We start from the raw sequence: 26,085 nt of genomic DNA, 5'->3' as shown, positions 1-26,085 counted from the left end.
AATTCTCTATAAGGGTCCAGTGTCATTTTATGCTTAAGATATCTTACTTAGGCTTTTCAAATTGAGATATATGCATCTACAGTTTTAGCAATTAAGGTGGAATATTTTACTTTTCTTTTCCTTTTAACTTCAGTTTGGATTCAACAAATCCTTCCTGTCTACAAAATGAGCCTTGTTCTTTCTCAGCTCTTCCATTTCTAATTTCTTACAGAAGTTTAGAAAGATCAGTAATATTACTTCCACTTTTAATGTGAAAAGACTATCATATGGAGGGATTAAAATTATTTCTCTAAAATTGTTATGTAATAAACTAGAAATTTAAGCCGAGGCTATTTAACTTCAATTCTTTTCCCAAAAAGTGCACAGTTGCTTTTATTTGAAACTATTACAGTAGTGATACATGAATATGCCTATGTAAAAATATCTAAGATATTGATTATTTTTTCCTGGTTACTTGTTAAAACTGGTTTCATTCATGTACATAAAAGAAAATGTGATTGTGCAGAGTTATATGCTCCTCACTTTCAAATAACTCCTAAACACCTAACAGTTGACCTTGTGTCCTCCTTTATAAGAGTGGATTTGAAAGGCAGAGTCAATATTTACTAAGAGTATTCTTGGAATAATTTACATCTAATAATCAAGATAGAAGACAGTGGACATTCAGATGCATTTTAAAATTGCTTAGTGTGAACTTGAAACACAGTTACAATTTGCTTTCAGAGTAAACTGCCAGACTTTACAGTGAATAGTCTTTAAGATTCCTTGAACATTGGCAGGTAGTGTATGCCTAAACAGGATTTATGAGAAGAGGAAGTTAGAAACTGAACAATTTTATTTTTTGATACATGACCACATTCATAAAAAATTATTTAAACTTTATATATGCCATGGGTGCTTTGTCTGATACGGACTGATTCAAAGTGACCCTCATTTTAAGTCTTGAGAGAGAGAGACAGAAAGGAAAAAGAACTTTTAAATTTGTTTCAGCTTTGTTATTCACTTTAATTCTTAAGTGGTAATAATCTGTTCTACTTAAGTTTTTAAAAAGCCATTTGAGTTACAAGGACAATTTGTGATTGTTTGCAGGAAGATGCATATGTGTGTGTATCAGTGCTCAGTAGAGCCTTTAGGAGTATGGGAAGAAGGTGAGCAAGAGCAGTAAATACTTCTTGGAGTCTCATACACTTTGAACCTGTTTTTTTTTTTTTTTTTTTTTTTTTTCCTGTGATAGACCTGATATATATATTTACATATGGGAACTAAGTATATGTTAGTTAGTATACTAACTTTGCATCTGATTGCAGGATTCCATATACACTCATGGCTCAAGTATTCTTGAATGAATCAAGATAATAAATTCTACAGCTCTTAACCATCTAAACAATTCCCTTTGGGGCCTGGTATTAAAAGGATGACTTGTAATGATTTTTCTCAAAATCTTTCAGATCCTATAAAGTAACTCAAGCAGAGTATGTGTGAAGCTCATCATTGTTTAACGTCTCAGAGAAGGTGTCCACTTGAGAGTGCTGACCAAAGCCTTATTTTTCTTCCTGTGCAATTCTTCCAGATAGATGGTTAGCTGAGTGTGGAAGGAGGGAGAGAGGAAGATAAGAAAGGATATATCATTTTCTTCCTCATGAGAGAATGAGGACCATTATACATCTTTATCTACAAACATTCTGGACAAAAGTGATTTGCATCATTGATTAAGGGCTGCTTCAGGAACTGGGGACATTACTGCCCTAGAATTTCCAGACAACCCTGGACAGGCTGAAGACAGCCCTGGTGATTAACCCCCGCCCCTGCCAGTGGCAGAGTCACTGCTTAGGCCTGGATGTTGTCTGACCTGTGTGAATGAGAATAGTGAGTGCTTAGCCCATATAGGTGGAACAGTAACAATTCTTACTACAGGAGTATCATGAACATTCATTGATGAAAGTGAGTTCCTTTTTTCACATAGAGGATGCCCATTGGGTCATGCTTTCTTGGATAAAAATTTGCAGAGGAATGAATTGAATTTTGGACTTTGCTTTTCTAAAAGTGCCATGTTCACTTAGTTGCTTATTGAGTAGCTGCTTAGTTGCTACATGAATAGTTCAGAGTGGGTATGAGATACTAACGAGAGGAATGAACATTTTAAGTCTTACATTATGAGATTCATTCCTTATCTCCTTTTGTAGTGACACTTGATAGCATAGGGAGTAATAGAAGAGATTTACTGCAGAAAAATATGGAGATGTATGAACAGTGGATATGATTGACAACTACAGTTTTCACTGGATTGTTTTAAGATAGCTTTGGATAAACACATTTTATTCACCACATAAGAGAAACTAAGAGAAAGTAGAGGAACTGGGAGAAAGCTAGAAGGTTGACTTTAAGACAAATTTGTGATTCTTAAAATGGGCTACATGATAAGGAAAAAAAAAGCAGAAGTCACCAAACAAAAATTTTGCCTTGCATAATTCATGAATTTTTCTGATTTGTTGAATCAGTTCTTTAAATGCATTATTTAAGCATAGGAAGAGTTATTGAAAATTACACTTTTTAATACAAATACACATTTAGTGAACTATAATGGAGATAAAAGAATGAACAATCCAATTATTTTTCCTGAGTTAAAAATTCTCCTTTTTTCATTCCAAACAACACTAGCAGTTTAGTGTGATGTACTGTGTATTACTTGAGCTCCAGAATTTGCAACTAAAAAGGATGCAGATGTTGAACTTCATTTTTCATGGGTAACTGTAATGTGAATGAGTAGTGAAATTGCAAAAGACAAGTGAAGGCGTTCAGTAATTCTCAAAGTAAATAAAAATAAGGTTAAATTGTAGCACTCTTATTATTGGACACTCACTAAGAAGTAACAAAAATTATCACAGTTTATCCCGGAAATAATGCACATGCATCTTGAAGTAATAAAGTGTCTTGCAAATCTGGGTTTGAAATTGTCTTTTGGCTTATAATGATTATAATATATATAATGTATGAACTTGAAACAAATGGTGTAGGCTCTCTTAACCTCAGATGCTTCTTTTATGAAATGGGGAGATTACTAGTATCTAATTTATAGGTTCTTTGTTTATGTTTTGCCTCTTTGCGTAGTCTCAAGTCCAAGTGGGCGAGACTGCTATTTTATTCTTGCTTGTTATATTCACCCTACTTCTACCTTTTATTAGCTGTGTGGCATTGATCAAGATCCTTTTTGTGATCTTTTCTTTATAAATTGTGAAAAAATTGCCTGTTTTGAAGAATTTCTAGCACGTTAAAAATTCGATAAAATCATTTATATAAAGGACTTATTGGCACATGAGAGACAATATGTATTTTTTTCTTGTCTTCTTATATACTACTATGGAGATACTCCACATTTTATTTCCAAATTTTTGATTCCCCTCCTCAGAGTCAATGTCAATCTTGCACGAAACATTCACGTCTCCTACTTTTCTTCTGATTAAACTCTAGAAAAGTAGGAGAGTTCTCACAAGTTTTATTGTACTTAAGCTTGTGAGAGGAAGCAAGCTAGATCTCAGAACAAGTTTTGATAAGAAAAGGGACATATGGGGTGAATGGGTGACGGGCACTGAGGGGGGCACTTGACGGGATGAGCACTGGGTGTTATTCTGTATGTTGGTAAATTGAATACCAATAAAAAATAAATTTATTATAAAAAAAAGAAAAGGGACATATTTATTCCACTAAACATGACTTCCTCCTATCGTTGACAGTTTAGTACTGTCATTTTGTTAGCAATAAGTAAGACTTTCCTGTTTGTGGTACATAATTTATGACTGGACTTAATCCAATTAACATAAATATAATGTACAGTTGGGCAATAATTTATCTTTAACAAGAGGAAAAAATGGACATGATTTTTTAGTATTGCTTTGAAAATCTTTCAAATAAACTTTGATACTGTTGGTGAAGGTAGCATCACAAACAGTCCTAGTGGTGTTCTTGATAGGTAATATTTGAATATTCTACATATTGTCCCAAGATTGACTTAATAGGATTTAATTTCAGATATAACTTCTCCGCTAAACAGGAAGATTCCTACATGAAGATGTTTGTTCTATCACATAAAGGGTTGTTCAAGACTATCTTGAAGAGTAAAGAGAAAATTTTCATCTCTAAAGTAGACATACTGGTGTTCATATTGATTGGATGTTTAGGATCATATTAATAACATAGCTTAGGGGTAAACAAGTAGCATATATAGTTATCAAGATAAATCCTCTTTTTAACACCCCATTTTTTCCCCCTAGGACTTTCAAGTTCATCGCTATTTCATTTTCTTTCTTTGGCTTATTATAATGGTATCTTAGTTTCCTATGGCTGCTCTAATAAATTACTGCAAACTTAATGGCTTAAACAACAGCAATTTATTGTCTTACAGTATTGGAGTTTGGAATTCTAAAACCAGTTTCACTGGGCTAAACTCAAGATGTCTGCAAGGCTGATTCCTTCTGGACGCTCTGAGGGGAGAATCTATTTTCTTGCCTTTTTTTGCCTTTAGTGGCCATCTGAATTCATTGGCTTAATGCCCCTTCCTCCATTTCTTTTTTCTTTTCTTTTTTTTAAAATTTTTTTATTTATTTATGATAGTCACACACACAGAGAGAGAGAGATGCAGAGACACAGGCAGAGGGAGAAGCAGGCTCCATGCACCGGGAGCCAGACGTGGGATTCGATCCCGGGTCTCCAGGATCGCGCCCTGGGCCAAAGGCAGGTGCCAAACCGCTGCGCCACCCAGGGATCCCCTTCTTTTCTTTTTTAAAAATATTTTATTTATTTATTTGACAGAGAAAGAGAGAACACAAGCAGGGTGAGCAGCAGGCAGAGGGAGAGGGAGAAGAGGGCTCCCCACTGAGCAGGAAGCCCAATGTGGGACTGGATCCCAGGACCCCCAGGATCTTGACCTGAGCCAAAGGCAGATACTTAACTGACTGAGCTACCCAGGTGCTCCCACCTTCTGTTCCTCCATTTTCAAGGTGCATTGCTCCTATCCTCTCTGTCTCTACATTGCCCTTTCCTTTAACTTCCTCTAACCCTTCCATCCTTCTTTCAAGGACTTTTGTGATTACACTAGGCTCACTGGATCATCCAGGGCCTCTATCTCAATATTCTTAATTCAATAACATCTTCAAAGTCCCTTTAACTGGGTAAGGTAATACATCCACAGGATGTGGGGATTAGGGGGAGAATGTCTTCAGGAGCATTATTCAGCTTAACATAAATGGTAGTAATATTCGTGTGCTTTGGGACCCTGAAATTAATGTGCTTGCTTCCTTGTGGGAGAAAATATAAATTTGGGGATTTTTAGAACTATTAGAAGATATTGATGGGTAATTTTCCAACAAAAGATACTGATCCCTTGAATTCATTAGCTCTAATTTTAGTAAAGTGTAAGTGAAATCATTTGTATTTCTAGGGTCAAAAATATTAATTAAACCTATTATCTGTCAAATCCAACATCTGATGACTTAACTTTAAGTTACATAGAGAAGTATATATGATAGTTCTTATTTATGAAGTTAGCTCTTATTTATAAAGCCAAATCAATGGAAGAAACCACAGAAAGCTTGGAGCCCTTTTAAAACTTTTCAGGGCATATTCAAGTGGATGCCATTTAGTAGTTCCATAATAACTGGTGCTTTTCACAAATATTCATTGTGAATATTTTTTCATGAGTTATATACACGATTTGTAGACTTCCAGGAGAAGTTTAATGATGGTCATGTCAGCTTTTCAAATCTTTCTGAAATCCAAAAGAGAACTTTTGAATAAGATGGATTAATTTCCTTCCCTATATTGTTGCCAAAGGGAACAAGAAATGCCCTGCTCAAATTAATTTAATGCAAATGAATTCTTACTGTCTCACAAGTTTGTCCTTCATTTTTCTTAAAATTATATTGTAAATGAATGTGACATGCTTTACTGGTTGTTGTGCAGGGAGCATTGTCCTTCCTAAAAGCTCTCTCATTTGTCAAAAAGAAGCCATTAGGAGAAAAGTAAATTATCTTATCTGATCACAGTATTAAGAATGACCTTAAAACTATAAATTTTATTATTGGTACAATAGCTGAATTGTCTTTGCAATTGTGGAGATTCCAGAGAAGCCCTTGCTAAGGTACAAAGCTGTTATAATCATTCAAAATCCACTTTTTCTTTTACCTTGTAATGTGTGTGGAATGCAGTTTTGCTTATTGCTATCTTTTTGCTTTCCATAACTGATTTAAATACTCTTAAGTTTTTAAATATTTCTAATTTTCTTTAACATTTTTCATGTCAAACAAAATAATTTTCTGACTATCCAGCTACAAATAAAAGTTGTATAACATGCAATTGGACAAGGATGATTATGAATTTTCATTTTTGATAAAATACTGTGTATTTGTCCCTTTGCACATAAATACAAAATATTTTAGTGAGGGAAGATGAGATTGAGAGAAGGAACTTTATTGATGTGTAAGTATTTCTTTATAAGAAGAAGAGTAATGTACAAGCATATTTTTGCTTTCATGTCCAGATATATAGTAGTTGCACAATAAATGGTGTTTTTCTACTATGGAGGGGGCATCTCCAGCCATGCTATTCATGAGAGCAAGAACTTCAACTCAGCTTTCAGCAGCCATAAGTAAAAAGAATGGTGTGATAGGCTGCCTGTACATATGGCTCTCTTTAGCAGGCCAACTGTTACTTTTGCCCACTCACATCACTGAGGACATATGGTATTACTTTGGCTGTGGAAGCAAGTATGTGTGGACATGTCCCAGTGTGGGTATAAGACTGCTGGTTGTCTTCCTCTTGTTGCTCATGCAACCAACTGTCTCTGGGTTGAAACTTATTATCCATAGCACTGAATTTGAGGATAGTAAATGACATAGTTCTTATTATTGACTGATACTGAAGTAATATGATTAATATTTTCTCTAGGTAGATCACAAGACCTAGCGGATGTTTGCCATTATAAACATTATAAGGAGTAATGGCTTTTTCAAGAATAAATGTGAGAGTTTTTTTTAAATCAAAAGCTGACTCATTAAAAAATACAGGATTATATAGGACCAGAGCAGTAGAGGAAGCATCAGAAATATGGTTGAAATAATTTACTTTGTGGAGTAATCAATTAGTGAAATTTAACAATGAATCTATTGTTAACTGTGACTACATGGAAAAAAAAAGTAATGAGAAAACAGATGAGAAAGGCTAAAATGAAGAAAGTTGTCTAACCCCAGCATGATTTATTTTATAGAGTTCACAGTGTTGTAAAGCAATTTTAAAAAATTAGATCCATTTTTTTCAGTATAGTGTGTTCTGAATTTTTGAAGGGATGCATTTCAATACCTGTAACAAGTATGTATTTTTAGCGATGGCTCTAGAACTCCTACATCGAAAGGCTTTTAAGATGCAGTTTGATTGGGAGGCAAGGCTAGAGGGTGTGTGCTGAGATAGCATGTGCGCAAACCTCTGGATCACATACATCAATTATCTAAAGAGAAGAATGGCACATGCTACTAAGGATTATGGGGAAGATAATGACATTCACTGTAAGTTACATTTTGCTGCCACAACTGGCAAATTTATAGAATCAGGATTTGTTGTAGATTTCTTTTATAATCACTTAGCAGTTTCATGCACTGAATTCTACAAATCTGAACATTTTCACTAAAACTCTATTTGCTAAATACTAGGTAAATAAAATCAAGATTTGTATAGATAACATTGACAAGTGTGTTTTTTCCAGAAGTAAAAATGATAAATTTTCAAAATGCTTTTAAATATCACTTTTTCTGCAAAATCTCATTTCAGTTTCAGTTACTTTGGCACATATATTAATCACCATTAAGGCTGTATGTGAAATATTTGGCAATATGGGCATCACAGATTTATGGTGATGGTGACTGATGCACAGTATACAGCATCCTTATTGTTACTCACTGGCCTTGAGAACTTTGATTTTCATACTTTTTCGCCTTGCTGTACCACTGACTGACAACTTTAACTTATTAAGTTCATCAAAAAATATATTGTCTTTCAACTCACTGATTTAATTTTTTTGATCACTATGCTTACTGTGATGAAGTATCAAATTGTCAAGGTATTATATGAATATGGCAGTTCAGAAGGAAGCAAGCCAATGAAAACAAACATGTTTATTACCCAGCTATATAATATGTTGATTTTATTAACAGAACAAAATATATAGTTAAAATTCTGAGTGAAATTCTCTTTTTTTTTTAAAGATTTATTTATTTATTTTAGAGACAGTTTGGGGGGTGGGCAGAGGAAAGGAAGAGAGAAACTCAAGCAGTCTTTATGCTGAGACCAATGTAGGGCTGGATCTTATGACCTCGAGATCACGACCTGAGCCAAGAGTCAACTGCCCAACCGACTGTGCTATCCAGGCACCCTTTTTTGATATATGTATACCTATTTTTGCAATTGACCTCCCTATGTTAAGTATTTGTGCACATACATATATTGAGTTTTAGAGATCTTAGCAAAAAGATTAATCTCTTTTTTTAAAGATTAATTTCTTAAGGTGACTTTCAAATATGTATAAATTATGGCAAAGTTGACATAAAATGACAACGTAGGAGTCATAAAAATGAAGACTAATAGGAGATACTTGTTAAAAACATTTCTAAATTAACTGGTTTTGATTTAAATGCTTTTTAGTTTTTAGCTGAGGAAAAGAACAAAATGGAAATTTTATGCAAATCATTCATATTTGTTGTATATATATGTACATATATGTGTATTATAAATACAAAACAGATGGCATACCATTTAGCCCATAGATTCATACTTATCTGTATATATGTATTCATTATGAAAATGAGTGCATGTGACATATATGTAACAGTGTACTTTCATTTTTACATTCATTACTTTTCTCACTTCATTAGCAACAAATTGAAAAAGGAGAAAGTTCTATTTGTTAATTTCATCTTCCGTATTCTGTTCTTTCCAGGCTCACATTTATGGCTTTCTGTTGTTATTTTCTTTGTGACCAGACCTTTAGAATGAACAAATATATTATAATCTTTGGTGGTATTTGGAAAGCAGTGTGTCTCTGTAAAGAGTCCATGTACATGCACATGGACACATGCAAAACTGTCATGAACGTTTTATTTTTGACAGAGAAAAACCAGGTAATTGTTGAGGGTATGGTAGCACTACTGCAATAGAAAACCAGATATCTATCAGTCTAATCATTAAACAGATGTTTTTGGAGCACCTACCTAGTCCCTGACACAATTTTAAATAATAGAAATGTAGCTATCACAGATTTCAGTCTCCACCATCAAAGGCAAATTGCAGGACAGATTGGTCAATCTGAAACACAATTCAGAACCAGAAAATAAAGTTTCTGTGTTGTTCAAATGTCATTAAAACCATGTTATTGCACACTGAAACCATAAGAACGCAATTCCTCCATCCATTCCTTCAGGGGATAATGGTGAAGGAGTAAATATAAAATTAAACTTGAATTTATGTTATTTAATAATTACGTAATGTTACATAATTTCAATAAACTTAAAATCTGCTATATTATAAAGACGATCTTTCAGATCAATGGGAAAATGATAAATTATTCATAAAATAATGATCAAGTATTGTTTTTAAATAGTTGCTAAAAGTTATAATACGCCATTCATAAGAATTAGTTTCACAATAGGCATTCAGTAAACTCCTCAAAATATAAAGAAAAAATCTATAAGCAGATATTATTTGTAATATTAGGGCTAAATTAACTTTCTTAAGTACAGCCCAACTAAAGACAGAAACTCATAGAGATTGATGGCTTGGACTTTGTTAAAGTAGAAAACTTCAGTATTTCAAATGATACCCTGAGTTGGTAGAAAAAGATACTGCCAAATCAGGAAAAAGTATTTGCAATTCATTTGACATATTTGGCATATAAATAGTTCAATAAATCAATAAGAATGGTCCAATAGAAAAAAGGACAAAGTACTTTGGCAGAAAATGTTGAGATTGATATGAACACTAAATGTATTAGAATCTGTATTGCTAATAAAATTAAAAAAATAGAGGAAATTATTTATATAGAGGTATTTGTGATATTTTAACAAAATTGTAGCATGAATTTATTAACTCTGTAAATAAAGCTATAAAATTGTCTGTAAAAGTTTAAACAGGTTCATATTCATATAGTTTGTTTTCTATTAGTTTTTTAAAATGTCTGCATTTTCCAAAGTATATTCATATATTTCAGAAGTATGTATATCAAAGTATATTCAGTATATATCAGAGCATACTCTTTGCTGTTGAAAGCAGCCTTTCAAATATAAACTCACATATCATTTTTTCTAAATTCTACAGGGTAGGGGCCAAGATTCCTCATCAGAAACTATATTTCAATTATTATTTTATTGTTTTTAGTAGTTTCTATTTGACTTAACTGGTAGAGGAAGACTTTTTTTTTTTAAACAAAGCTTTCTGATGTACTTTATTTTTTATTTTTTATTTATTTTTTTATTGGAAAGAGCTTTTATTTCCTTAAGTGTTTTGTTGCCTAAGTATGATGAGTATCCGGCAGTGGAATTTAGTGGAACAGATGCTTATTGTGATATATGAGATGCACTTGTTTCCCTAAGCACACATAGGCATGAAATGCATCTGGCTTCTGTACATAAAAGTCAATTATGCTCCCAAATGTGTTTCTGTGCATTACCCAGACTTTGAGGGGCAGAAATCCCACTATTCCTTCAAATAGGGGCTTTACTCGATCATGAAGTTTAAGTTAGACTACAGGTTGAAAAATACTGCATTTCAGTCTGGTGACAGAGCCTGAGCAGGAGATGTTACCATTGTGTACTAAAGTGGTAAGTCACGCAGACAAAGCGTCTTGTGTGTATATGTGCGTGTGTGTGTGTGTTGTGGGGTGCATGCCTAAAATGAGAGAATCTTGTAAAGCAGAGCATAATCAAGTATGAGAACATATGGAGTACATAAGAAATGAAATCAAGTTCAGGAAAGAAAAATAAGAGTGGGGGGGGAAGGAGGAAAAATGTTAATGAAGATAAGCTTTAAAGAAAATAGGACTTTGGGTAAGTAGTGATGAGAATAAAGGTATTTGGTAAATAGGGAACTAGCATCCAGAGTATGTTGGAAAGGAATTTGGCATATGTGCACATATTGCTAGGGTTATAATATTCAGAAACCAGACCTCTTGAGGTATAGCAACTATAGTTCCTTTTCTATTCTCTAGTTGCCTTGAATATTCCTTTTTAATTTTAATAAGACCATTTATTTCTGTGTGATGGGTTAACATCAAGAACATGAGATTTTTCTGGAATATACCACAACTGACCAATAATCTAGTAGCTAAAACTTTTAAAAATAATTTGTGATAGACTTTTATGTAATATAATATTTCATTGCCAGAGTTAGCAGTGCATTATACATAATTTTACCTTTTCCCAGTTGTTTAGTATGGTAGATAGAATAATGTCTTTACAAAGAGGTCTACATCCCAATCCCCAGAACCTGTGAATATGTTGTATTACATAGCAAGGAGGGGTGGTTAAGGTTGCAGGTAGAATTAAAGTTTTGCATCACCTGACCTTAAAATGCAGAGATTATCTTTAATTATTTGTGTAGGTTCAGTATAAACATAAAATACCTTATAAAAGGGAGAACAGAAGATCATGCTAGAAGGAGATGAGATGATTGAAGAAGAGAAGAGGTTGGAGTAATAAGTTTTGTGGTTGGAGACAGAATATATTCAACTTCTCATATGATTCCCTCCCCAAAGCCTCTAGAAGTAACATAGCCTGGAAAATGACTTGATTTTATCTCAGTAAAAGTCATTTTGGATTTCTGACCTATAGAACTATAAGAAAATAAATTTATGTTGTTTTAAGCCACTGAGTTTGTGTTAATTTGTGATAGCAGCAATAAGAAACTAACACCTTTAGGGACATCTAGGTGGCTCAGTGGTTGAATGTCTGCCTTTGGCTCCAGTCATGATCCTGGGGTCCTGAGATCAAGTTCTGCATCAGGCTCCCCACAAGGAGCCTGCTTCTCCCTCTGCCTATGTCTCTGCCTCTCTCTCTGTGTCTCTCATGAACGAATGAATAAATACAATCTTAAAAAGGAGAAACTAACACATTTAAACCACATTTTTTTTTTTGTTTTGCTATAGATGGTTGTTGTAGAATTGAGTGAACATTTAAGGGAAGAATTGAGAATTAATTTTCTTAAGAAAGTCCTTTATCATCTCAGAATAGTGAGAATGTAAAGAGATGAACTGTTTTGTTTATGTATACAAATGATATGTAGGCTTAAAAAAGAAGTGTGTTTTGAAGGCTAGCAAAGTCATAAAAATGTCCTCTGATGATGTGAGGCTTGGATGGTGAATTCAAGGCTGTATTGGATAATCCTATAATCTTTCTGGCATTGTAAAATCATTAATAATTTTACTTTAAGAGTACCATCATCATCCAGGGTCACTTGGACTAGTACCCCTGATAAAAGTTAGGGTTGTGAGGAGAGCTTGAGTTATTTGAAGACCAGAATAGGGGGAAATAGGATATATTCCACTGATAATCCAATTTCTACTACCCATTCTAATAATACATTCACCTAGTTCAGTGGTAGAAACAGTTGAAAAGTGTGACAAAAGTGTTAGATGTGGATGCCTGGATGGCTCAGCGGTTGGGCATCTGCCTTTGGCTCAGAGAGTGATCCCAGAGCGCCAGGATCAAGTCCCACACCAGGCTCCCTTCATGAAGCCTGCTTCTCTCTTCCTGTCTCTGCCTTTCTCTGTGTGTCTCACACAGAATAATGACATAAAATCTTTTTTTAAAAAAAAAGGGTGATAGATAAGCTGCTGAGAAGAAGCAAAGTTGTAAAATTGATGATACCTGACAGTTTTTCAGAACAATAGGATTAAAAGAAAATAGGATTATGAAAGGTTGTATTTGCTCAACATCTCTAACTTGATAATAGGTCAGAAAGCTCAGTCATGTTTTCTTAAAACTGAAAGAATGTTCTTTTTGATGAAAGTTTTAAACAGTGCATCTTTACATTTTATTTACTTTATCTTTTGTAAACTGCTTACATGAAACCAGCAGACAAATCTGACAAATATGTCGATCATTATATCTGTGGGGAGTATGATATTCATCCAGGGAATAAAGGCTTTGCTGACCAAGAAATGAAATTCTTAAAATTTCCCAGTAATATGGAGTATATCCAATTGAACAAATGATACAACTTTGTAACAAATATTACTTCTCATGAAGTTTTACAATTACATTTTCTTTAGCTTATGATTAATGGCATTGGATTCATAAATTGAAATTATCTTTAGTAAGTTAAGTAACTCCCTCCAGAATATTTCTTAAAAAAATTGTCTTAATTTTACAAATAACTTTGTTAAAAATATCTCTAAACAACTACATTAAATAAAACTTATGAACTCCAGTAAATTATTACTAAAAGCATATCTTTTAGGTTTGAGCTGTTTAAAAGTTCTTAAAATGATTGTAAGGAAGAGTATGTTTCAGTTTATGGTATTTGATTAATCTGATTAAATCTTGGTAGCACATTGAATTCAGCAGAAGTATGAGTGATAAATCTCAGATCATAATTTGAAATGTCTCCATCAAGCATTTTAAAACAATTTTTAAGTTCACTAATTTGAGTCATTATACGTGGCCCTAGTAGAAGGCCCTTCAAATGAAGCTCATTTGAACTTGGCAGATATCATATACCAACTTTTTACAGTCACAGTTCCTGTGCCTCATTATGAAAATGGTTATTTCCAGAATCCCAGTGCTTTGACCAGAAATGCATTTATTATTCTAGAACACTCTTACTGAGAAATTAGCCTGATTCCTCATTTAGGTTAGCTCTCTCAGGATTCTAATTTTTGACTGCAAATCAACTTCAAGGCATTGAAGGCAACTGGAAGATGGGAATGAAGAGAGGTGACCATCCTCTCAACATTCCATATCAAGGCCTTTTAATGAGCTTAGAACTTCATGGAACTGCTTGGATGTATCTTATATATTAAAATAATGAACATTATATACATTCATTTAGTTCAGATAGTTCTTGCTAAATTGGAAAAGAGTCCTTTTTTATTCCTTTGTATTTCCTTTTTTTTTTTTAAGATTTTGTTTATTTATTCATTAGACAGAGAGAGAGGCAGAGATACAGGCAGAAGGAGAAGCAGGCAGAGGGAAGAAGCAGGCTCCACGCAGGGAGCCTGACATAGGACCCGATCCTGGGTCTCCAGGATCACACCCTGGGCTGAAGATAGTGCTAAGCCTCTGAGCCACTAGGGCTGCCCTCTGTATTTCTTGAGGTTGGAAAAGACAAGTGTAAGGGGTCCTGTGGAATTGTGAAGTCTAGAAAGAAAGTTCTATGTTGTCCAACTTGCAGTTTAGCAGGATATAAATAGACTGAAATCAACATAACTGTCACCTGTGGAGGGAATTGAGCCTCTTCAATTTATCACCATAAATAATTTATCTTAGAGAGGTTAAATAACAGTACAAGGTCACTTACCCAATTAGTAACTGAGCCAACCAGTGTCAGGCTTATTAACTTCAAGACTATTGCTCATTAAGCTACCTTTTCACATAGAGTTATAGGTAATCACAATCTAACACTAGCATGTAGCACAAAATCTATGTTGCGCATAGAATACAGAGCACAACAAAGGATTTTTCCCCCCATTCTCTTTTCCAAATCTAAACGGAAAAAGTGTCTTATGGAATTTCTGGAATGCCATGATGGCTACATGTAACAAAGAGATTGATTACTTGGACTCTAGATGCTCAGAACTATGGGAAATATTCAATACTGATTTAAAAAATTCTTATTTTTTTCACTTATTGTAGCTTGCCCTGAAGTAAAATGCTGTATATTTGTCTTGCTTGAAGTCTATAGTTAGAAGATAGTCTGAATGATCTTTGGCAAATGCATACTCACCCACACACATCTCATAGCCTTTTTTCTAATTTCATAGTTTTTATTTCTAAGTTAGCTCTTTTAAAGAAAAAACAACAATAGGAAGATGCAAGATATTTTTGTAGAAAGTTATCTATCCAAAGGTATAGGCACTGTATCTTCCTATGTCTTCTTAGATCTTTCAGTTTAACAAGTGCTCATCTTTATAAAATTTGAACTCTCATCCAGTTGCTATATCTTGACCAGGCATTTAAGAGTTGAACCTCACAGATAGGTGTCTTCCACTTCCTTTAAAGGGCTCTACCAGTCTTGTACTGCTTTTTTTTGGTGCCTGCTGGTGGCAAAGCATGACTCAGCTAAGTAGGCTTCCAAAGCGGGACTTTTTTTTTCTGTTTTCTTGTACTTAGGCTAACTTCTTTTATAGAAAGCCATGTTCTAATTCCTCAAAGTCTCCATTATTGAAGGTTATGGTATGATTTGTTTACTTTGAATATAGTTCAAAATGACATATGCAGCTAAATGAGACATGCACACTTGAGTTTCTGTGTGCGTGTGTGTGTGTGTGTGTGTGTGTGTTTTAGTGCCCTCTTTACTGAATAAGATAGTGGACAGTATAGAGAGGAACAGAATTATGTGGTTTGGACAATTCTGAGATGTTATGACATTGGAATTTATAACTTTGCGTTAAATCTTGATTTTATGTAGTATACTAAGCTACTGAAAACTGTTAAAAGTGATTGTTGCTAAGTTCAAATTGCCTTTTTAATTCTCTTAAAATGAAACTTGGTTGACACCATAGGCTAACTTTCCCAGTCGCCTTCACAAATAGAGATTGGTCTTTTTATCACCCTCCACAAGCCTTATGTCCAGCAGTTGTTCTTGTTCTTCATTATAACTTTCATATTGCTAATTCCTTTCCCTGTTGCAAGTCATACTGTTCCTTTGAAACAAAAATGCTTTGAAAATATTGATCATGTTCTTTTTGTCTTGTTGATATCAACAGATCTCCTGGTCACTCTTGTCATTTAGTTAAGGCTTTAGGTCTTTTTTTGGAATCTTCTTCAGCTAAGTCCTGTTGCCATTTTCAATGACTTCAGCATCCAGATGGAACGACCATCAAAGTCTCCTGTTCACTCCACTTCTTGACGTCCTTATCTCCATTGCTTTTTATCCTTTCTCCACTTTAGTTACCACTTCATGGTCAAATCTACTGTTTCTATACCAGTGTGTGTACCATCAAGATCTTAACGGCAAATATTCCACCATCTGGACATCAGTCCTCTTTTAACTTATTTGCTCAGGTATTCTCATTCTTACAGTTCTTCATCTTCATTAACATTTATCCTAGGCCACAGTTTTTGTTGTTCCTTTACAATTCCTGTGTATTCTGCTGTCTTCATTTTCCACTGTTTTGAGTTCAGATGTCATGGTTCATCTGTAGCACTCCCTTGCAAATATCCTAAGGTCCATTTCCCCACTGTTAATATGGCAATGTGTTTCTATTCCTCTACTCATTACTACTAAATATTGATATTTCTTTGGGTGCCATCCTAATCTCTGCTCTTTATACACATACATACTCTCTCAGCTCTAAACACCATTTCCCTACTAAAGAGCTAGCAATTTCCAGTTTTAGAGCTTGTCCCAGATTTTACCTCTGTAAGTCCGTGCCTCACTTGATGGCAGCATATGGATACTTCAGAGAAAACATGTCCTAGGAAATGGCTCTGCCAACCATTCAGGTAAATAAGCTAGAAGCTTAAAGGTCATATTTGTGTTTTCCCTCTCTATTCCATGATACCCAGTTGAACATTCATTTAAAAATATTGTTTTCTTTTTTTTTAATTTATTTTTTATTGGTGTTCAATTTACTAACATACAGAATAACCCCCAGTGCCCGTCACCCATTCACTCCCACCCCCCGCCCCCCTCCCCTTCTATCACCCCTAGTTCGTTTCCCAGAGTTAGCAGTCTTTACGTTCTGTCTCACTATAAATGGTGCTGGGAAAATTGGACATCCACATGCAGAAGAATGAAACTAGACCACTCTCTTTCACCATACACAAAGATAAACTCAAAATGGATGAAAGATCTAAATGTGAGACAAGATTCCATCAAAATCCTAGAGAAGAACACAGGCAACACCCTTTTTGAACTCGGCCACAGTAACTTCTTGCAAGATACATCCACGAAGGCAAAAGAAACAAAAGCAAAAATGAACTATTGGGACTTCATCAAGATAAGAAGCTTTTGCACAGCAAAGGATACAGTCAACAAAACTCAAAGACAACCTACAGAATGGGAGAAGATATTTGCAAATGACATATCAGATAAAGGGCTAGTTTCCAAGATCTATAAAGAACTTATCAAACTCAACACCAAAGAAACAAACAATCCAATCATGAAATGGGCAAAAGACATGAAGAGAAATCTCACAGAGGAAGACATAGACATGGCCAACATGCACATGAGAAAATGCTCTGCATCACTTGCCATCAGGGAAATACAAATCAAAACCACAATGAGATACCACCTCACACCAGTGAGAATGGGGAAAATTAACAAGACAGGAAACAACCAATGTTGGAGAGGATGCGGAGAAAAATATTGTTTTCAAATATATCTAGAATTTTATCACTGATTTTTATTTATAATGTTCAGTCTAGCCAGATTCAGATATTTTCTTACCTATTCTATTATCCTATCTCATCATTAGTCTACCTAATTTTATTCTTAACTCCTTATTAGCAACATAGAAACCAAAGTGATATCTTAAAATATTTATCAGTTCATATCTCTTCCTACTTTTCTAATGTACTGGGACTAAAACCCACATTCTATGCCATTACCAATATAGCTCTGTATAATTTCACGTCTTCTTATCTTTTAGTCACATCACGTCAATCTTTTCTTCCTGCTTCAGTCCAATGAGATTCATAGCTTTCATTTACTTCCACATGCCAAGATAGTCCTCATATTAGGGCCCTTGAAAATCCTCATTTCATTTCCTAAGAGACTCTTCCAACTGTATGCAAAGCTAACTCTTGTTGTTTTCAGATCTAAGCTTAAATATTATCACCCGAAAAAATTGGTTAAAATCTCCTCTATTAGGTGTCCCCCGTACTCTTGTTTTCCATCCAGTTCTTTGTTTGATTTTGCATATGAACACATTTTATAATGATTTATTTTCTTTGTTTAATTAAGTTTCTGCCCTTGACTTTCTCTGTAGAATGCAAGCTCTAAGAGTGTAGGGACCCTGGCTAACTTGTTGATCAGTGTGGTTTAGTAACTAGCATAATATCTGACATGTATGTGTTGGATTCATTAATCAATTTAAGATCACTAGATCCAGTTGTGTCCATGGACTGTTCACTTCCTTTAGTTTCCAAAGCTCAGAGTTTTCTTGTTCTACCTTAATGAGGTCAAAGAATCTAGCCTGGGGATGATTTATCTTTAAGTAAACTTGAGAGGATATCACGATGCAGCAATCGTCTTATGCTACTTCAGTAATTCCACAGTGTTTCAGAAGATAAATCACTCAGCCTCTCTGGGGGAGATTTTAGGCCCCTGTGATTCCTTTGGGATCTCAAGCTATAGAGAGATTACTGCTAAACTTGTTTTGAGTCTCTTAGTTATATTTATTTAAAATTAGACAAAGGTGATTAGTCAATATTTTATGTTTCATTTTTCTGAAAAGTCAGTCTGAATATAAAGCTTTCTATCATTAAGGTTAGAAATAGTGGATTTCTATTAAATCTATGTATAGTTTTTAAGTATGATGGTATAAACCAGCAATTACTAACTTATGACTAAAAACTAGCCTTTTGGAGGATTTATTACCATGTATATTCCAAGGCTTCATCTCTTCATCTCAGAGGTTCTGAGTCACTGTGTCCACAGTGTTACGTAGGACTATACATTTTACCAGATATCTGCCTTATTCTGAGGCAGAATGTTTGTAGACCAACATTTTGGGACAGAATTGTATGTTATTACATTTTAAGATGTTTGTTTTTTAAAAAAAGCCAATGACAAATGATTTATCAGTGTCCCCTCGACTAATGGCATAGTATAATTTTAATAGTTTATTGCTTACAGGAATTTTGGAGATTTTTTTCACTTGTCACATATGTAGAGACTGAATCTTAAAGAGATTAATTAATTCATCAAAAATATCAAACTGCACTGGTATCTAAGTTTCTTATCACTGCCTGGGCTTTTTATTCTAAAGCATGGTGGTCTAGAGTAATATTTTCAGCTTTCAAGTTTTAGCCTGTTGAAAAATAGAGTAAATATATATAAATGTATTCATGAATTATATGTATACTTACATTTACATATATTGCAGTATTAATTTGGATTATATAGGCCTTTGGCCATCACCATTGCATACCAGATATACTTTGGATTGAGATAGATCCTACCTGTAAGAATATACTAATGTCAAAAAGGGTCCTTTTAAAAATGACTTTGGCACCGAATCCAAGGACAATGTTAAAGTGAGGCTCCAATATATATCTTAATCTAAGTTATTACTGAATGTAAGTCATGTGATGGCTTCTAATGAAAATTTCCCATTGAAAAAAATCAATGTTAATAACTGGAACTCGAGAGCTGTAATGGGCTCTATGTTTTTCTGGCTTAGATTGTGTTCCTATAATATGCTGAGAAGAGGAATTGATGACCTGTGAGCTATGGTCACTTCCTGATCCCATTTGATTCTTTAGTCTCTAGTTTTAAAAGGGTGATCAGAGAGGTTGCTTTTTAATGGAGAAGTTAAGCAAAAGGAGAATCAGCCTGGAGGCTTGTTGGCACAGACCAACTCTCACTTGAGAAGAACTTCAGGAAAGAGGACTATTGCCAAGAGAAGGACTTGTAAGGAAACTTTGTTCCAGAGAAGAGGTTTTTGTTTTTGTTTTAAAAAAGCTGCTATAAGAGCTGCTATAAAAGCTGACCAGAACTACTGCTTATACATGACAATGGAATGACAAGTCTGGGGGCATTACTTACCTGGATTCAGAAATAGATTTCACTTAAGAACAAATTTCATATGTATGTACAATTTAAGATGGTTGGTCAAGTCTACCAAATGGGATGAAAGAGAATATTTAGAAGATCCACAAGAGAAATGAAACTACTGGGAGAGGGCATAAGGTTTTAGAAGTTGCAGAGATAATTCAGGGATGGTCTGTAATGGAGACTTCCACTTGTTTGAAGGTAAGTGTTCTACAGTGAGGATTCTTAATTTAGGGCTCCCCTCCCTAGTTGGTACCTCCCTAGTACGTGTGAAGCCTTGCTCAGACCAAGGGCTATCACTGCAGGCATCATCTGACAGAGCAACATCTGTAAATATACTGTGAAGCCTCAGTACCCTGTGATACCATCTCATAGTGCCTTTTGCTCCCAAATCCTTGCACGACCCAACTAATTTTACTGTTATGTATAACAAGAAATAACATACAATATATTCTCAACGTCTACTTTTTTTTTTTTTTTTGTAACTTTCAACATTAAGGTAGTCATATGAACACTATATATAGTCATTATCAATCTGAAGGTTTAAGGTATTCTCTGCTTAGGGAATAGCAAATCTATTTTATGAGAGAAGAGCACAGTGGACTCAATTATCCACAATGGACTCAATTAGGACTTACTCTAATCTTTAAAGAGTAACAAGTAACAGGTAAAAGTACTTAAAATAAAGACAATATTTCTCATCTATTTTATAATGTTAAATGCATGAAAAGAGTGTTATAAAAAAGATTTAGAGAATTCCATGGCATGTTTTTATGGTAAATGTTACTTTATTTTCTGGTTCATCTAACATACCCTTTTTTAGTTATTTTGTTTTTCTTTCATAAAAATGTATTGATTTTACATTATGTGAGCACTTTATATGAAAGTTTCATAAAGATATGATTCTTGTATTCATAGAATGGTAGGAATAGCATATAGATGACATAGTAACTTGGCATTTATAAAATATTAGCTTTCCATAAACATCAACTCAGAGGGGAAGGGTGCATTTTCTTTTGATTATAACAACAATTCGAAAGGCATCTGCTTTTTAAAATTTTACTAAAATATATAGTGGAAATAGTGTTTTACGTGCCAGTCCCTTCTGAAGAGAGTTTTTAGATTTTTCAAATACTGCCTCGAATTTATGTAGAATATATGTATTTTTTAAAAGGCACCATTTATTTATTTAAAGATTTTATTTATTTATTCATGAGAGACACACAGAGAGAGGCAGAAACATAGGCAGAGGGTGAAGCAGGCTCCACCCGGGTACCCGATCCCTGTACCTGATCTCTGGACCCTAGGATCATGCCCTGAGCCGAAGGCTGATGTTCAACAGCTGAGCCACCAAAAAAGACACCATTTAAACTGAGTACTGTGTGTAGGCTAGCAGTCCAGGAAATATTAACAATAAATTTGCCAAAGCCATTGAAGTGTGATTTAAATCTGAATTTTGACATTGCTGTACCAGATAAAAATGGTTATGCAGTGATTAGAGGGAGACAAAGATCTGTGTAGTAGTGGTTAAAAGAATGTATACATGTATCTATCACCCCACCACCACCTCCACTACGGCTGGTCTTTGACAACGATCTCCTACCCTGCTCCCTAAACAAATAACCAAGCATCAACTTTGCTCTTGCATAATTTTACTCCTCTTATTCTTCAATGTAAAATTAATAATAATGTTAATGTATGTTAGCAGGGGGTTGAAATTTGCCCTGGACATCCCAAATTTCTCTGGAAATGGTTCTTTTAGAGATTAACTGTGATCATTCAATTGATGTTTTAATGATTTTCAATCTGAAGATGTTTATTTGGAATGAATATGTGAGGTTCAATATGCGGGAGATCTTTTTCCTTCTCAGTATCCTTTTTGGAATGATTGATTACTGGACTGTAGCTATATCTAGGGTTACATTTCTGCTTAGTAATCCATTGTTCAGAGCATAGGCTCTGAAGTCACTCAGTTTTGGCTCAAGTCACAACAATGTTAGCTACAAATCATCTGATTTGGGAATTGTGTGTCTTTTCTCTGAGCTTCTGTTTTCTGTGCTTTGAAGTAGTGATTTTTAAATTGCTTTCTTTGTAGAGTTTCTATGAACTAAATGAGACAAATACAAGGCATTTAGCACAGTAAAATGAGGTAGAATTTAAAAAATTTTCAGGAAATATTAGTGTTAATACTATCATCTTCTGTCATCATTGTATTACTACACTTCAGTTTGGAGATGTCATTACAACCTCTTGGACTGTTTACTCATTTAAAATGAACTAGATGGGTTTGGGGAGGGTAGGTGGTGCAGTTGGTTGAATGCCTGACTCTTGATTTTGGCTCAGGTGGTGATTTCATGGTTGTAAGATTAAGCCTGGTATGGGGCTCCACACTGAGTGTGGAGTCTGAGATTCTAGCCCCTTCTTCCTCTGCCCCTCCCCCCTCAAATAAATAAATATATAAATCTTAAAAAATAAAATAAAATGAGATGGGTTAGATGGTCCTTAAATTTTCCTTTAGCTCTGATATTGTGAGTCTGAAATGAAGTAATACAAGTAATACAAAATGAGTAATTAAGTCCTCCTCTTTCTTAATGTGGGAGAAAGGGAGAAGAAGTTCTAGATGCCAAGATTCCCCACCAAGTTTGCTAGAATTATGATTATGCAGAATTTTGAATACAGGGCTTATTCTGGAAATCATTAAATTTACTTTCCTTAGCTCCATATTTTGTCAATTGTGGAAAAATTGGGATCTGGGGTAATCTTTAAGTGAAGTTTCCTCTTGAAAACTATTTTATTTATTTATTTTAATTAATTAATTTATTTTGTGGGGGGAGGCAGAGATAGAGAGAATCTCAAGCAGGGAGCCCAGCACAGGGCTTGATCACAGGACCCTGAGATCATGATGAGCTGAGATCAAGTTAGAAGTTCAACCGGCTGAGCCACCCCGGCACCCCTCTTGATAACTATTTAAATTGTAATCGTGTAATTTCCTAATTTGCACTGTGGAGGTGTTTACCATTTTTATGAAGTACATATTTATGCAGATGCAAAAATATATAATTTTAACAATTTTTCTTTTGCATATAAAATATATAGTATTATAGTATTTAACTTATCATTCTGCAACTTGCTATTTTTGCTCAACTTTTAAATTTTGACATTTATCTATGTTGTTACACATGGCTTAAGTTTATTCATTTTACCTATCATATATCATTCAATTATATTAATAAAGAACACCTATTTGGTGGATATTTAAGCATTTTAATTTTTCATTATTAACAACAGTGTCAAAGCAAACATTCAAGAATATTTTATCATAAAAAAGAATATTTTATTATATGTCAGATATTATATTTTATCTCTGTATGATAGTTCCTATGGTTTATATACATATATCTGAAATTGGAATTGCAAATGTTTTGTGATTTCCATATATTCTCCATTTTAAGTATACAAGACTAGTTTTGTGTACATGATAAATCCATGTAGTTAAAGGTACCTATATAAGTAGAATACTATCAAATTAAAAATATATTTTATGAGATACTTAGGCTAAACTTACATAAATGTGTTGAAAATTCATTTTTGTATGTGTGCATGAGATGACATGTATCAATTTACCTCAACAAGTTATAACTAGTGTCCTATATAATTTTTTGCCTGACTGATTTTCAGTAGATGATTTGGTAATGTTTTTTAAATATTCACAGGTTTAATGGCCTATTTTGCAGACTGCTATTGAAAAATATCATTCAGATGAATGTTTAGAATATGAGGTTAAAGATGAGTGAGTTTTCATATTAATCATCATTGTTAGAATCCCAAAGAGAGAGATGATTTTCAAATATATCTCCTTGTAAACAGGGTACTTTAAAAATACACATTGTATATTAGATAGGGGATTTGAATGGTATTACATTTTAAGGTTGTAATTTACTATACTCTTTATGCCTACCCCACTAATTATGCAGAGTTTAAAATGCAATGACCAGAAGACAAGGAAGTGTTACTAGAAGAATGTGGACATGGACTCCGGAACTGCTAATGGTGACTGTGATCCTCTGGGGTCAGCAAGGAAATGGACAAGGCCAAGGTAGGTGCAAGCATGTTTTAATATTTTGAGAGGTGGATATGAGTTTCACTTTACTTTGAAGTTATATGGATCTTTAGTTTGATGTTTTAGGCCGTTTCAGTCTTTCTCCAAGGGTTTTGTTGAAGTGTATTATACTTTCGAATTAGTTAAGGTGAGCTAGAACTAGATGTGAATTGATGTATCAAATTTGAAGTCACTGCTCCAAAATTGGCTTTACTCTGTTGCAGTAGATGCTAGACACAGATATGTTTGTATGTACCTGTGTAATTTTATAAGAACATATTACTTGAAGGTTTTATGTTTTTGAAGAAAAGCTTCTGGATCTCTGTTTCATTTCTTGAGTGGTTTTTATTTTAATTTTTTAAATTTCAAGAACATAGTCTCCAAAAGGTACAACGTTCTTCAGAAATTAAGTGAAAAGTTTGATGTTTCTCATTACTCTGCCACGTGTATTTGGAGGAAATTAATGGTAGAGCTGCGGTGTCCTGAAATGTCTGTCATTTGCAGAGTAGGAAAGGACCATAGATTTTGTAATAAGGTTTTTCTGTGTACTGATTTGATCAATAGCTGTATGGAGTGGTTTAAGCCAAAGCTAGTACCTTTGAAATGTGTTTTGTGAAGTGTTGTGTTATTTTTGGAGGTGTGTTGCCTATTTAGATACAAATTGCTATTTAATGTTTTGTATGAAAAAAGTGCTGACCCTCATGGCATTTATTTTTCTTGGAGGAGAATCTATTTTGACATTGCTTCTGCTTTTGTCAAGACTTGAAAACTATGAGCAGGAAAGGTATACAAGCAGGTACATTACTCTAGATGGAACTGAGAGTGTATAGTGGTGTTATATAATTGTGATAGAGTTGTTGAGCTTTTGCTAGTTCTTCAGTTTCTAAAATATCCAATAAATATTGTGTATATTAAAGTAAGTTTAGTTACTCTTTTGAAAAGATGGTTCAAAAAGAACATTGTTTGCTCACCATACGTAATTTTGTTTAGTGAATTTTTGAAGTGAAACAGGATGACTTTTTCAAAAATAAAAATCTGTGTATCTTTGTGTGATAATAGGTATATATGCAGATAACAAATTTTAATGATGAAATAGGCTTTGATTTTTAAAGTTTTTCTTTCATGCCATTAAGAATTTATATTAGCATATAGTTGAATTCTCATTGCATTTTTCTTTTTTGATAAAAGTAACGAAAGGAAATCATATTTAATACACATAGTATTTTTTTCATCAAAAATCTAAAACAAGAATCTGTAGGCAGCAGCTACATCACATTTCTGTTGGCTAAAAGAGTTGTTTATTCCTCTGGCAACGTGTCAGATCACTAAAATGCAGCAGGACAACTGTTTTTCTGCAATAGTGATCCAACAGTACATTTAGTATTACACAAGATTGCCAAAACCCTTTCTGAGGCCATCATTTCCAGGGATTATGGCTTTTTTTCTTAATGAGTAATAGTTTGTTGAATATTTAAAATGTTAGAGGAAAAATAAATATCATTTCTTTTATTTGTTCACACCCTTTATTCTTTCTTCAATATTGATTCCTTGGGCATTTTTTTCTTTGATAGTGACCAACATTTGTAAAGAACAGTTCCTGAAATCAATTCCATGCTTAGCTATAGTGAAGCCTGTCATGGTAAATGCAAGTTAAGTAATTCAATTTCTTTTTAAAAGAATAAATTAAAATAGACAGTGATTCAAGGAACAAAACAACTTAATAGAAAGCATAATGGAATGCTTTAATTTTATTATTACGGGAATTTTTGCTTCCTTTAGGTAGCTAGGTAGAATTAAGCAGGTTTCATAGGCGTGATAAGCAAATCTAATAATTTCAAATACCCAAACAGCATATTATCATTTAGATCAATAAGCCTCATTAAATATTAATTTTTTCACCTTTAACATGCAATTAAGCAGAATTTAAAGATAAAAGTTTTAAAATGAAAACTTTATGTTACTGGATATCTTTTTAAATTAAAATTTCATGGTACCTTACTACTTGTAAGAAAATA

The 26,085-nt window shown here is 33.9% G+C and overlaps 1 protein-coding gene across 1 annotated transcript in view; it reads left to right on the top strand.

Moving 5' to 3' along the window:
• ROBO2 (roundabout guidance receptor 2) overlaps positions 1-26,085 on the top strand; it is a 1,638,467-nt gene that overhangs the window by 1,403 nt on the left and 1,610,979 nt on the right. Inside the window, exon 2 of the mRNA XM_038581205.1 lies at positions 23,946-24,067. Within this exon, the coding sequence (XP_038437133.1) occupies positions 23,959-24,067 (109 nt within the window). The 5' untranslated portion in view covers positions 23,946-23,958. The remainder of the gene's footprint in view (positions 1-23,945; positions 24,068-26,085) is intronic.

Source organism: Canis lupus, chromosome 31, assembly GCF_011100685.1.
Source record: "Canis lupus familiaris isolate Mischka breed German Shepherd chromosome 31, alternate assembly UU_Cfam_GSD_1.0, whole genome shotgun sequence".
NCBI lineage: Eukaryota > Metazoa > Chordata > Mammalia > Carnivora > Canidae > Canis > Canis lupus.
This window is presented reverse-complemented; position numbering and strand designations above follow the sequence as displayed.